The sequence below is a fragment of the Ailuropoda melanoleuca genome, chromosome 6, assembly GCF_002007445.2.
Source record: "Ailuropoda melanoleuca isolate Jingjing chromosome 6, ASM200744v2, whole genome shotgun sequence".
NCBI classification, from domain to species: domain Eukaryota; kingdom Metazoa; phylum Chordata; class Mammalia; order Carnivora; family Ursidae; genus Ailuropoda; species Ailuropoda melanoleuca.
In genome coordinates, this window is record NC_048223.1 from 120,533,330 (window position 1) to 120,547,225 (window position 13,896).

A 13,896-nucleotide genomic window follows, 5' to 3' on the forward strand; every position below is an offset into this window, starting at 1 on the left:
TTGAGAAGAGCGAACGGTTGTGTTGTGTCTTCTGATGGGCTTTCTGGAAGGAAGGCATGGCTCGGACATCTGGCCCAGTGTGCTGTTTAGAGGTTTCATGTGTATGTCAATGTTACGTTTCCTTTGCTTTCTCTTTTCTTAACTTCACATCATTCCATAAAGTATTCAGGTCACTTCTTTCTTTCCTTTTCTCCTTTTCCAACTCTAGTAACCCCAGGCCCCCCTCTCTGTTCCCTAAGTTCCTCTCCAGACGCACTGCCTTCTTTGGGTAAGACAGACGGGCATCATTTGAGGACGACTTCTAAGCAGGTACCATGGAAAATGCAAGGTCTCCAAAGCCAACCAGCAGGCCAGTCGGAGGGACTGCATTTCCAGGATGTGGTGGCAAAGCTCTGTTATTCCAGAGCCAGACAGGCTGGCCAGCCCCCCAGCTGCTGCCCCACCCTGAGCCTGGAGAGAGGGCCTGGCTGCCAGCCGGAATCAGCCTGGCCACAAGGCCTCTGACTCAGCCCTTCCCCGCTGAGCTAGGGGCTGAGAGCAGGCTGCGGCATTCCCAGCGCTGGGACGACCCTCACTCAACAGTCTCCTTTGCTCCTTCCAAGTGTTTGTCCCAGTGTCTTTGAGAGTGGGACTGAGCTCCTACTTCCACGTCCCCTGCACCCAGGTCAGAACACTCCCCAGGCACCCAAGGAAAGGCCATGGAGATCCAAACATGAGTGCATTGAAAAGCAAGAGAATTTGGAAAGAGAAAACGGAGTTACTGTTAATGCTGTGGTCTTTGACATTCTAGGATGGTGTCACTGAAAAGATTGAGCCCTGCTTAGACAGCCACTCTGCTCCAAGCCCCCTGGGAGCCTGGGCCTGCCAGGGGGGCATCCAGGTCGGTGCAGAGATGAGACACCCCCTGCCCAGACTGTCACAACTTTCGGGGTCTGCGCCTGGTCCTAGGGATCGTGTGCCCATGATGTTCCGTGGACACGACCAGCCTTCATGCTCCTGTGAAAACAGGACGTGCCTCACAAGGACAGTTTGGATAGTCTCGCGCCTACTGCTTTGTGTGCTACTGTCCTGGAGTGGCGGGCGCCGTGCAGTGACAGCCCCCTGTGAGCATCCCTGTCCTGACAATGCACGGCTGTCCCAGCTGCTCATTTTCCTTCCACCAAGAGTCCAGGACGAGCCATACTTCCGCAGGACCCATTTATTCTCTAGGAGGAACCCCCAAAAGGAAACAGTACACTTTCACTAAAAAGGAGCCACTTGGTTTCAGAGTACCTCAGAAGCACATGATTAAATTATTACTTTCCTGTTCGATGTTGAGGTTTTCAGTAAAACAACAGCAATATTGAAGTTCTGTCTTCCCCTGACTCTGACCTAGCAGGTTATCTTCCTTTATTCCCTCGACAAATGTTGAGCGCTTAACTTATCCTAGGCATTGGGCTAGGAACTCGGCGTCCGGGGGTTAGGGGATGGACAAGCCAACCGGAAATGATGCTAAAGCACAAGGAATAGCATGACCGGTCATGACATGAGCTACCAGCTCCGGAGCGTCTCCTCTACGCCCCCAGCGCGGGTGAGCGACAGTGCCGCGTACGGGAAGGAGGCGGTCCTGAAATCCTGGAGGAAAAGGAGCCAGAGCAGAGAACAGGGCCTGACACCCAGCAGGCGCTCAATAAGTATTTGCCAAACGAGAGCCTGAACAGAGCCAGGTGCCGTGAGCGTGGTGGGAGAGGGCTCGGTAGCCCCGTGTGCCCGAGGAGAGTGGATCTTTGTTCTGGTCCCTTTTCTCCGTGGTCTTTGTGGTTCGCAGTGTGACATCCTTTTTTGGATCCTGACTCATGTCATTTTTCATTACCTAGAACCTTGAGCTCACTAGGCTTCGGATTCTGCTGATAGAATCCCCTTATTCCGTTAACTCGGACCAATGTGTGCAAGACCGTGTCGGGTCCTGGGGAGGGAGTGGCGAGGAAGCCAGCCAGTGTGCCCGCCCAGCAGAGACATGACGTGGTAGCAGGTGGTGGTAATAGAGAGTCTGGGAGGAAAAATAAAGCCAGTTTCGGGGCAGGTGGGGGTGGGGTGCTACCTTACCTATGGAGTCAGGTGCATCTCTGATGGGGGAGGGATGGAGCCCCGTGACTCTACTATGGAACAAGACACAAGGAGGCAGTTTTGGGGTCCAGTGAGCCAGAGACTAGTGGTCTTGGGTCCACTGGAGGGCCTTTGGCTTTGTGCCAAGGGCTTGAGATGCCACTGGAGACCTGAGGGCTATGGGTGTTGTAACTCACATTTTAGAATAAGTCTCAGTGGTTGGGGGAGGCTGGCAGTGAATCGGGCTACCCCTTTCCTGCCTCCTGGGAGCCCTTAGTGGCGGAGGTCCCCTGTTTGGACGTCTGTGGGGCAAAGTCCCAACAGCTGCTGGGCAGCTGCCTCCATCCCACACTCATCCCTCAGCAGGTGGTCACTGTTGTCCCATCTCATGCTAGGTCGGGTGGGGGGCTGGGGGTACAGAGATAACAGAGGCCCACCCCTTGCCCTCAAACTGCTCACAGCCTAAAGAGAGAGAGGGAGGAGGCGGGGAGAGAGAGGGAGCGGGGCAGGGCCCAGTAAAAACTATCGCATGCACCGAGAGCATCCGTTTCCCAGTTTTGTCAGCTGTAGTGGCTGAGTAAGATGAGTGCGGAAGGCGGCCGAGGAGGGCACGAGAGCTCTGAACTGTTTCTGCAACTTCTTAGGCGTCTTCAGCTATTTCTGAATAAAGAATCGTTTCAAAAATGCATCCCCTAAACAAGCAACAGAAGCAAAACATGGTGTGGTGAATGCCAAGGTCAAGCTTGTACAAAGGGCCGTCGGACCTCACACTGTATCTTATACAATTCACTGCAACTATCAGGTCCTGACGTCCCCCTTCTGTTTCCTTTACTAGCTCAGTTGCCTGGGAAGGTCAAGGAAAGACCCCCCATAAAGAAGATGATCATTTCCTTGAAGATCAATGACCCCCTGGTCACTAAAGTTGGTAATGTACACCAGTCTTCTTACGCCGAGAATGCCCTTGAACCAGCGGCCCTCCCAGATCGAAAAACGCAAACAAGTGGCACATGGTGTTCAGTCCTTCCTTATCAGAAATAGCTGAGCGGAGCAGAGAAGGTGCTAGAGAGAGGTGCTCATCCCCTGAAAAGAGGTGTGGAGGATGCCGAGGAGGAAGGACGTAGCAGGCATTGGGGCAGACAGACCGATGACAAGGAAGCCCTCTGGCCCACCCTCCCGGGGGCCACACTGGACATGCCCCTCCCTTGCTTGGCTCACCCTCTCCCACCCCAGCCTGGCCCCCCTGGAAACAGAGACAGACTTCTGTCTTGATGCCGCACGTGTGCAGCCGCATGCTGTCATGGTCTGTGGATCTGCAGGTCGGGACACCGTCCTCGGAAGCCCTGGGCAGGCCGGTTGTCCCCAGAGAGCACCGGGCCGGGCTGCAGTGCTGATAGGGATCAGGTAGACTGACTTAGAATAAGCCCAGTCCCTCTGCTCCCGGGTCACAGGAGCTCAGTTCTTTGACATGACATCATCCTGGCCCTTGCCAGGAGTCCTCAACCTTTTTGAAGACCCCAGACTCTGAGGAAAGTCTGCTGTAAGCTAAATGTCCTCTCCAGGCGCACACAGCATTCTGGACATATCTGGGCAGTCACCTCCCTGCACAGCACACGGAGCCCAGGTTCTCAGGACTCCTGAGGCATAGACCCCAGACTGGGCTTAGAGCAAGTAGCGTTCTTTCAGCAGGAGCTGGTTTGTCTTGGGCTTTGTCCTCGACTCCTTTGGGGAGGGTGGGAGCCCAGGCTGGAGCTGCACTCCAGCAGGTGCACTTCCTCTAAGGGCATCTTTGCCCGCCCAGCTGGGGACACTTGAGCATCCCACAGGGAGGCCACCCGCAAGTAAGGGACGCAGGGTGCAGAGCCCCAAGCTGACAGCTTTCTCTCTCGGTGGCTACTCCCCAGCCTTCGCCAAGGCCCTGAAGAACCTCTACTTGGGCGAGGTGGAAATGAACATGGATGATGTGCTGGGCGTGCTGGCTTCCGCACACATTCTCCAGCTCCGCAGCCTGTTTCAAAGGTAAGAAGTGTGGCAAGGCATGGGCCCGGGCCCACCCAGGGCAAGGTAGAAGGGGGCCCTCCCGGCCCGTGAAGAGAACGTTCCTCTTCTGTGGGCTGGGACACCTGGGTTTCTCGGCACAGAGCACAGCTGAGTCTGCTGAGGCCCCGAGACACTCATTCACACGTGATGAGCTCACAGTGGGGCCACCGCCCCAGCAATGTGCTCCTTCCAGCCAGTTGGTCCTGACTCACGGCATGCCGTGCAGGTGGGGCTCTCTGCCTGGAAGCTAGTCTACAGGTGTGCAGAGTGACTTCCTGGGGGGCGGGGCGCGAACCATGCTTGCTTGTCAGTTTCACCCACATTCACTTGTAGCCAAAAGCCTCTCGTTTAGCACGTACAGCCCAGCTGGCCGTTCGAAGACAAGCTGACTCTTCACTGTCTGGATTTACTTTTCCCGCTTGTTTTTCTTTGTGTGTGTGTGTGTATATATATATATCTTTTTAAGATTTTATTTATTTATTCGACAGAGATAGAGACAGCCAGCGAGAGAGGGAACACAAGCAGGGGGAGTGGGAGAGGAAGAAGCAGGCTCCTAGCGGAGGAGCCTGATGTGGGGCTCGATCCTAGAATGCCGGGATCATGCCCTGAGCCGAAGGCAGACGCTTAACCGCTGTGCCACCCAGGCGCCCCTCTTTGTATATATTTTTATTCTTACAAATATTGCCCATGATCATTGTAGATCTTTTAGAAGAGTTAAAAGCGCAACGATCAAAGTCCAAATTGCCCACCAATCCGGCTGCCCATTTGGGGGCACAGCCTTTCTCCTGGGTGTTCAGACCCCGCTGGCCCACCGGGGCTACCCGTCAGGGGGGCCAAGAGGGGGAATCGGGAGGCGTTTACAGTGGATTGGCATTGAATGTGAAAGCTAGTTCAACCTGCCAAGTGGGTCCATGGGCACTGAGAGAACGTGTGCGTGCTGAAGGAGTGAGGGGGAAATGCAGCTCCGGGCGTTGAGATTCAGAGGCTTCCAGTTTTTTGCTTTCTAGGTTGTTTTTGTTTTTGTTTTTGTTCTCAATTTGATTGATGGATTGAGAGAGGGCAGAGGGAGAGGGAGTGAGAGAATCCCAAGCAGATGTTATACTGAGTGCAGAGCCTGATACAGGGCTCGACACCACGACCATGACCAGAGCTGAAATCAAGATCTGGACACTCAACCGACCGAGCCACCCAGGCACCCCAAGGCTCCCCGTTTTCGTTAGACTTTTTCTGCAGAGCCAAAAGCAACCTAGGGTGTGAGCAGCAGGGGCTGTGCTCAGCCCTGTGGTTAGCTGTTCCTTGTTCTAATGTGCCTCAATGGTCTCAGCTTTGAAATGGGGTGCCGTACATATGACCTACTTCGCAGGACTTTGTTGGGGGTGAGGAGATGTGCTCTGAGATGGAGCGTTGCCGTAGTCAGACACCGCCCTCAGCTCTTGGCGAGGGTGACCTCATTCCTCCTCCCTGAAGTCCTAGCAGGTGGTACGTGATTATGTCCACTCCACAGACAAGACAACTGAGGCCTCGTGAGGTGAGTAACTTGCTCAAGGCCACAGTAGAGCAGCCAGAACTTGCAGGAAGTCGAGGGCCCCAGAACCTGGGCCCCTAACACTGTCCGTTTCTGCTTTGCTCGGGTGAGGTGGTGGCGTCACCTGCTCGCTCACGGACCGAAGCCTTCCTGCTCCCCTCCCTTCAGGGGCATTTGGTGAAGCCGGGTTTGCTTGGGGCCAGTCACCTGCCAGCTTATTCCATCCCACCTTCAGTCACTCATCTGCCCCTTTAAGAACAATGTCTCGGGTGTCTCCAGGACACCGGGAACAGTGAGGACGAGAGGGACAGAATCCCTGCTCTCTAGCACTTCCTGCCCTACAGTCTCCAGGGCACAGGAAATGAGTAAAGTGGGCTGAAGGATGGGGATCCCAAACGGGACATTTTGTGTTATGATTAATTTCAAGTAAACAGGTCCCTGTGATTAACCAGAACAGTTCTTAGAACTCCCCTTTTCCTGTATCCTGTAATATTGCCCCATTCCAGTAACATTTATGAAAGGTTAAGTGAGCCAAATGGAAAATTGTTGATGGGATTCATTTTTTCTAGAATATTTTGTCCCTTCCCTTGGGCTTTTCCAGGGATGTGTGCCTCCTGCACTCAAACCCCGAACTCCAAGGTGGTATCTTCTAGCTCTCTCATTTCTTGTACCTGACGTGATTCCACACAGAGAGGGGACTCGGGGCAGCGATGGTCCGCCGGCAGCTTGCTCCACTCTCCGCCTCAGGACTTTATTTGAGGAAATGAATGAATGAATGAATGAATGAATGAATGAATGAATGAACGAACGAACGAACGAACGAACTTCCCGTCCAAGTTAAGGGAGGACAAGGGCTGCTCTGGAGAGGGCAGGGCAGGACCCCTCCTGAGACTCATGCTGGTTTCAGCTCACTTTCTGTAGAGCCCACACAGCCAGATTCAACCCCGAGGACGGTTGTGAGCCCGTATCTCATTCTTGGGGCTCCTGAAGTGACTCAGGCCAGACACCCGATTGGGAGTATCAGGAAGCCTTATGGGGGATGCAGGCTCTCGAGGCCTGGGCGTGACAATCGAGGGGACCAGAGTCTTGTCAAGGTGTTCGAAACCGTCGGCTCGGCCTGACCTGCAGGGTGGGTGGCTGTGGGAGGTGGGAGAGCAGCGGGTGCAGGCAGAGCCAGGTGGTGGTGGACGGTCTGGGGCTCACTACACTGGGGCTGAGGGTCTGGCTTTTGCTGAGATTTCCCACGCGCCGTTGCACTGCCCGCACCACCCATCTGCAGCTCCGCGCAGCCGTAGTAGTAACGACTACCTCGCAGCTTCCTTGCCCGGGACGTTCCTGAACAGCTGTTTCCTGGTGCTCTGATATCTCTGACCCGAAAGCTGGAAGGTCAGCTCCCTCCAGGAGCAGGGTCTGCAGAGCCCATCTGTCTATCAGCCCCGGCTGCCCTACGGCAGGCCCAGATTCGAAGCCCCAGCTTACTCTTGGAGCCAGAGCCCTGGCTGTTTGGGGCTGAGCCAAGCATGACAGGTCCTTCGTTTTCCTTCCTCCACCCCATGACCTGTTTTAAAGGTCGGAGTAGCAAGGGCTGTGGAAATAGTGAGCTGTCGTTGCACAGGTGAGCAAACCTCAGCCTGCCGGGGGCCGATGGGGCTTGCTCAAGATTCTCCAGGTGTTGTGGGGGGTATTAGAGGTCAGATCCAGGGAGACCTGGCACACAGCTGGGCTGGCTTCAACTGCCTTTGAGAGGCTGACGGTGCAATTGGCAGGGGTGTGGCAGCACAAGCCTGTGTGTGTGTGTGTGTGTGTGTGTGTGTGTGTAGTGGAACAGAAATGCCCTGGGTCACTCTGATAGCATCACAAATCCAGGTGCTGGACGAGACCTCAAAAGTCATCTTGGCGGAGCTCCCAGCCAAGTGCAAACTCACCCCAAGGGCTGCTTAGGTCTGGATCCCACACCGCTGAGGCCGCCTATCTTCGGGGGGTACGGTGTGTGCATGCGGGTTCCAGCTGGTCCTGTTCCTTGGTTTCATGCATTGCGTGTCTGCATTGGCACAGCTGGGGTCATGCTTGCTGTGTGCATGTATGCGCATGGTTCAGGCTTGCTTTGTGTCCCCTGATCTGGGGAAGCCTGACCATTCCAGTGTAGCCTGGCCAATGAGTCTGACAGTGAGAAAAAGGGGGCACACGTGAGCGTGTCAGCTCATGGAGCACAAATTTCTGTAATCCAGCTCCAGACCCAGCTAATTCTTTTTTTTTTTAATTATTTTTTCATATATATATATTTTTTTATTTTTATTTTTTTTTAATATATTATGTCAATCACCATACAGTACATCCCCGGATTCCGATGTAAAGTTTGATGCTTCATTAGTTGCGTATAACACCCAGTGCCATGCAATACGTGCCCTCCTTACTACCCATCACCAGTCTATCCCATTCCCCCACCCCCTCCCCTCTGAAGTCTTCAGTTTGTTTCTCATAGTCCATAGTCTCTCATGTTTCATTCCCCCTTCTGATTACCCCCCTTTTCTTTATCCCTTTCTTCCCCTACCGATCATCCTAGTTCTTATGTTCCATAGATGAGAGAAATCATATGATAATTGTCTTTCTCTGCTTGACTTATTTCACTTAGCATTATCTCCTCCAGTGCCGTCCATGTTGCAGCAAATGTTGAGAATTCGTTCTTTCTGATAGCTGAGTAATATTCCATTGTATATATGGACCACAGCTTCTTAATCCAGTCATCTGTTGAAGGGCATCTCGGCTCCTTCCATGATTTGGCTATTGTGGACAATGCAGCTATGAACATTGGGGTGCATATGGCCCTTCTCTTTACTACGTCTGTATCTTTGGGGTAAACACCCAGTAGTGCAATGGCTGGGTCATAGGGTAGTTCAATTTTTAACTTTTTAAGGGACCTCCACACTGTTTTCCAGAGTGGCTGTACCAACTTGCATTCCCACCAACAATGTAGGAGGGATCCCCTTTCTCCACATCCTCTCCAACAATTGTTGTTTCTTGCCTTGTCTATCTTTGCCATTCTAACTGGCGTAAGGTGGTATCTCAGTGTGGTTTTGATTTGAATTTCCCTGATGGCTAATGATTTTGAACATTTTTTCATGTGTCTGTTAGCCATTTGTATGTCTTCATTGGAAAAGTGTCTGTTCATATCTTCTGCCCATTTTATGATTTGTTTATTTGTTTCTCGTGTATTGAGTTTGAGAAGTTCTTTGTAGATCTTGGATACCAGTCCTTTATCTGTGGTGTCCTTTGCAAATATATTCTCCCATTCCGTGGGCTGTCTCTTAGTTTTTTTGACTGTTTCCTTGGCTGTGCAGAAGCTCTTTATCCTGATAAAGTCCCATAAGTTCATTTTATCTTTTATTTCTCTTGCCTTTGGCGATGTGTCGTGAAAAAGGTTGCTCTGGCCGATGTCATAGAAGTTGTTGCCTATGTTCTCCTCTAGAATTTTGATGGATTCCTGTCTCACATTGAGGTCTTTCATCCATTTGGAGTTTATTTTTGTGTATGGTGTGAGAGAGTGGTCAAGTTTCATTCTTTTGCATGTAGCTGTCCAATTTTCCCAGCACCATTTATTGAAGAGACTGTCTTTTTTCCACCGGATGTTTTTTCCTGCTTTATCAAAGATTAGTTGCCCAAAGAGCCGAGGGTCCATTTCTGGGTTCTCTATTCTGTTCCATTGGTCGATGTGTCTGTTTTTGTGCCAGTACCATGCTGTCTTTGTGATCACAGCTTTGTAGTACAGCTCGAAATCCGGCATTGTGATGCCCCCAGCTTTGTTTTTCCTTTTCAACAGTTCCTTGGAGATTCGGGGCCTTTTCTGGTTCCATACAAATTTAAGGACTATTTGTTCCAGTTCTTTGAAAAATGTCCTCGGTATTTTGATCGGGATAGCATTGAAAGTGTAGATTGCTCTGGGTAGTATGGACATTTTAACTATGTTAATTCTTCCAATCCATGAGCATGGAATATTTTTCCATCTTTTTATGTCTTCCTCAATATCTTTCAAAAGTGATCTATAGTTTCTAGGATATAGGTCCTTTACGTCTCTGGTTAAGTTAATTCCAAGGTAACGTATGGTTTTTGGTGTTATTGTAAATGGGATGGATTCCCTAATTTCTCTTTCTTCAGTCTCGTTATTCGTGTATAGAAATGCAACTGATTTCTGGGCATTGATTTTGTATCCTGCCACCTTACTGAATTGTTCTATAACTTCTAATAGTTTGGGAGTGGATTCCTTTGGGTTTTCCATATAGAGTATCATGTCATCTGCAAAGAGAGACAGTTTGACTTCTTCTTTGCCGATTTGGATACCTTTGATCCCTTTTTGTCTTCTGATTGCTGTTGCAAGGACTTCTAGTACTATGTTGAATAATAGTGGCGAGAGTGGGCATCCTTGTCGTGTTCCTGATCTTAAGGGAAAGGCTTCCAGCTTTTCCCCATTGAGAATAATGCTTGCAGTAGGCTTTTCATAGATGGCTTTTATGAGATTGAGAAATGTACCCTCTATTCCTACACTCTGAAGGGTTTTAATCAGGAAAGGATGCTGTATTTTGTCAAATGCTTTTTCTGCATCAATTGAGAGGATCATATGGTTCTTGAGTCTTTTCTTGTTGATATGATGTATCACATTGATTGATTTGCGAGTGTTGAACCATGCTTGCATCCCAGGTATGAATCCCACTTGGTCATGATGGATAATCCTTTTAATGTACTGTTGGATTCTATTAGCAAGGATCTTGTTGAGGATTTTGGCATCCATATTCATTAGAGAAATCGGTCTGTAATTCTCCTTTTTGAGGGGGTCTTTGCCTGGTTTGGGGATCAAGGTAATATTAGCCTCATAGAATGAGTTTGGTAGCTTTCCTTCTGTTTCTATTTTTTGAAATAGCTTTAGGAGAATAGGTATTATTTCTTCTTTGAATGTTTGGTAGAATTCCCCAGGAAAACCGTCTGGGCCTGGAGTTTTATTATTTGGAAGGTTGTTTATCACTGACTCAATTTCTTCATAGTTAATTGGCCTATTTAAGAAATCTATTTCTTCCTGTTTCAGTCTTGGTAGTTTATAGGTTTCCAGGAAGGCCTCCATCTCTTCCAGATTGTTTAGTTTTTTGGCATATAGCTGTTGATAAAAGTTTCTAATAATCCTTGCAATTTCAATGGTGCTGGTCGTGACCTCTCCCTTTTCAGTCATAATTTTAATAATCTCAGTCCTTTCTCTTTGTTTTTGGACAAGTTTTGCCAGTGGTCTATCAATTTTATGGATTCTCTCAAAGAACCAGCTTCTAGTCCTGTTGATCTGCTCTACTGTGCTTCTGGTTTCTAATTCATTGATTTCTGCTCTAATCTTGGTCAACTCCTTCCTTGTCAGTGGGTTAGGCCTGTCCCTCTGTTGCTGTTCCAGTTTCTTGAGGTGAGAATATAGAAACTGCATTTTAGATTTTTCTATTCTTTTGAGTGAGGCTTGGATGGCTATGTATTTCCCCCTTAGGACTGCCTTTGCAGTATCCCATAGGTTTTGGACCGTTGTGTATTCATTCTCGTTGGTCTCCATAAATTGTTTAATTTGTTTTTTGATTTCCTGGTTTATCGAGTCATTCTTGAGCAGGATGGTTCTTAGCCTCCAAGTGTTTGAGTTTCTTCCAGGTTTTTCCTTGTGGTTGAGTTCCAATTTCAGAGCGTTGTGGTCTGAGAATATGCAGGGGATAATTTCAATCTTTTGGTATTGGCTGAGACCTGTTTTGTGTCCCAGAGCATGATCTATTCTTGAGAATGTTCCATGGGCATTTGAATAGAATGAGTATTCTTTGGTTCTGGGGTGTAGTGTTCTATATATATCTATGAGGTCCAACTCGTCGAGTATGGCATTCAAAGCCTTTGATTCTTTGCTTAGTTTTTGCCAGGGTGTTCTGTCTATTTCTGATAGTGGGGTGTTGAGGTCCCCTACTATTACTGTGTTCTTATCTATATGTCTCTTTATTTTGGTTAAGAGTTGGCTTGTGTATCTTGCTGCTCCCCTGTTGGGGGCATATATATTAATAATTGTCATATCCACTTGTTGAATACTTCCTTTAAGAATAATATAGTGCCCTTCTGTATCTCTCTCTATGGCCTCTAGTTTAAAATCCAGTCTATCTGATATGAGAATTGCTACTCCAGCTTTCTTTTGAGGTCCATTTGCGTGGAAGATGGTACTCCATCCCCTTACTCTAAGTCTGAATGCATCTTTGGGTTCAAAATGAGTCTCTTGTAGACAGCAAATGGATGGGTCATGTCTTTTTATCCAATCTGCAACCCTGTGGCGTTTTATGGGAGAGTTTAAGCCATTTAGATTGATAGAGATTATTGACAGATATGATTTTAATGATGCCATTTCTCTTTAAAGTCTTTGTATCGGTTGTGACTTGCTGCTCTGTATCACTCTTGGGGCCTTTTTACCTTTATAGAGCCCCCCTTAATATCTCCTGTAGGGCTGGTTTCGTGGTTACGAAATTGGTTAATGATTGGCGATTTTGGAACGTCTTTATTTCTCCATCAATTCTGAATGACAGCTTTGCTGGATAAAGGATCCTTGGCTGCATGTTTTTCTCTGAAAGAGCTTTAAAAATGCCCCCCCAAGCCTTTCTCTCATTCCAGGTCTCTGTAGACAGGTCTGACGTAATCCTGATACCTTTGCCTTGGTACGTGAGAAATTTCTTTGCCCTGGCCGCTTTCAATACTGTATCCTTGGATCTAATATTTGCGAATTGCACTATGACATGCCGTGGCGTAGGTTTGTCCTGGTTGAGCTTGGATGGGGTCCTCTCTGCCTCTTGGACACGAATGCTTGTTTCCCTTGCTAGATTAGGGAAGTTTTCAGCTACAATTTGTTCAAATATCTCTTCTAGACCTCTGTTTTTCTCCACCCCTTCAGGGATGCCGATGATTCTGACATTGGATCGTTTCATAGAGTCAGTAATCTCCCGTAATCTACATTCGTGGGCGTGGATTTTTTTAAGACCAGCTTCTATTTTCGTTTTTTCTTCTACTAACCCATCCTCCAATTCGCTAACGCGTTCCTCTGCCTCGGTGACCCTGGCCGTCAGAGCCTCTAGTTTTGACTGCATTTGGCTCATAGAATTTTTAATTTCTGTCAGATTCGCTCTCATTTCTGCCCTTAGGGATTCTATATTCTCAGCAACGCTTTCTCTGATGCTTTTTTCAAGTTTACTCATCATCTTGACCATTGTTGCTCTGAATTCCATTTCTGATAATTGGGATACATCCATATGTATTAATTCTGTGGCCGAGGCCAATTCTGTGGCAGAGGCCACAGACTCATTATCTTTTCTTTGCTGGGGGGGACTTCTCCTTCTCGTCATTCTGATGAAGAGAGATTGCAGGGTTGTCCAGAGCCCAAGTGTTGACTGGGACCCAGGCCGTGCGCCCTTGTTTTATAGAGATCTTAGGGATGTGGGCTTCTTCCTTAAAGAGTTTATTTATTTATTTGAGAGAGAGAGAGACAGTCAGCAAGAAAGGGAACCCAAGCAGAGGAGTGGGAGAGGAAGAAGCAGGTTCCCGGTGGAGAAGCCCGATGAAGGACTCCTTACGGAGCGTTGTGATCACACCCTAATCCGAAGACAGGTGCTTGGTGACTGCGCCACTCAGGCGCTCCGGGTTGTGGGCTTCTTGATTTTTCAGCCTGCCTTCTGGGGGAGGGGCCTGCCTGCAGGTACTCAGAAAACCCTGTTTGGGTAGAGTCTCTGTGTCCCTTGCGAGGGGGGATGGGGATGGGCACCCTGTGAGCCGGTATTTCCGGGCTTTTGTTCTCTGGCGGCTTTCCCTGGCGGTTTGCTATGCCTCTTCTGAGAGAGCAGCAGCGGCTGAAATTCAGCCTCTGTCTCAGAACAGAGGGATCGCGGATCGTTCTCCACTGATGTTCTGGCCACTTTAACTCTGTTTCTGTTGGTGCTGCTCAACCCTGCAGCATCCCGGGCTGTGCGCCCCACACCCGGCGTCCCAGCCCTCACTTCCAGGGCCGGCACGTCTCTGTCCTTTGTGTTTCCAACCCCGCCAGCCGCCAGTCGCCAGCCGCCCCGCGCGGGCTCCCGGAGCTCCCCGTCTCAGTCTGGTGTCTCGCGGGTGCTGACCGCGAGTCCGCCTGCTCCCCCGTGCAGGTGGCCCTCCAGCCGCCAGCCGCCCCGTGCACGCTCCCTCCCGGTCTCAGCCTCGATCCAGTGAGCACACCG

The 13,896-nt window shown here is 49.6% G+C and overlaps 1 protein-coding gene across 1 annotated transcript in view; it reads left to right on the forward strand.

The window, feature by feature from the left end:
• BTBD16 (BTB domain containing 16) overlaps window positions 1-13,896 on the forward strand; it is a 48,380-nt gene that overhangs the window by 9,167 nt on the left and 25,317 nt on the right. The window contains exons 6-7 of the mRNA XM_011231390.3: window positions 2,921-3,010; window positions 3,987-4,101. Coding sequence (XP_011229692.2) covers window positions 2,921-3,010; window positions 3,987-4,101 — 205 coding nt within the window. The remainder of the gene's footprint in view (window positions 1-2,920; window positions 3,011-3,986; window positions 4,102-13,896) is intronic.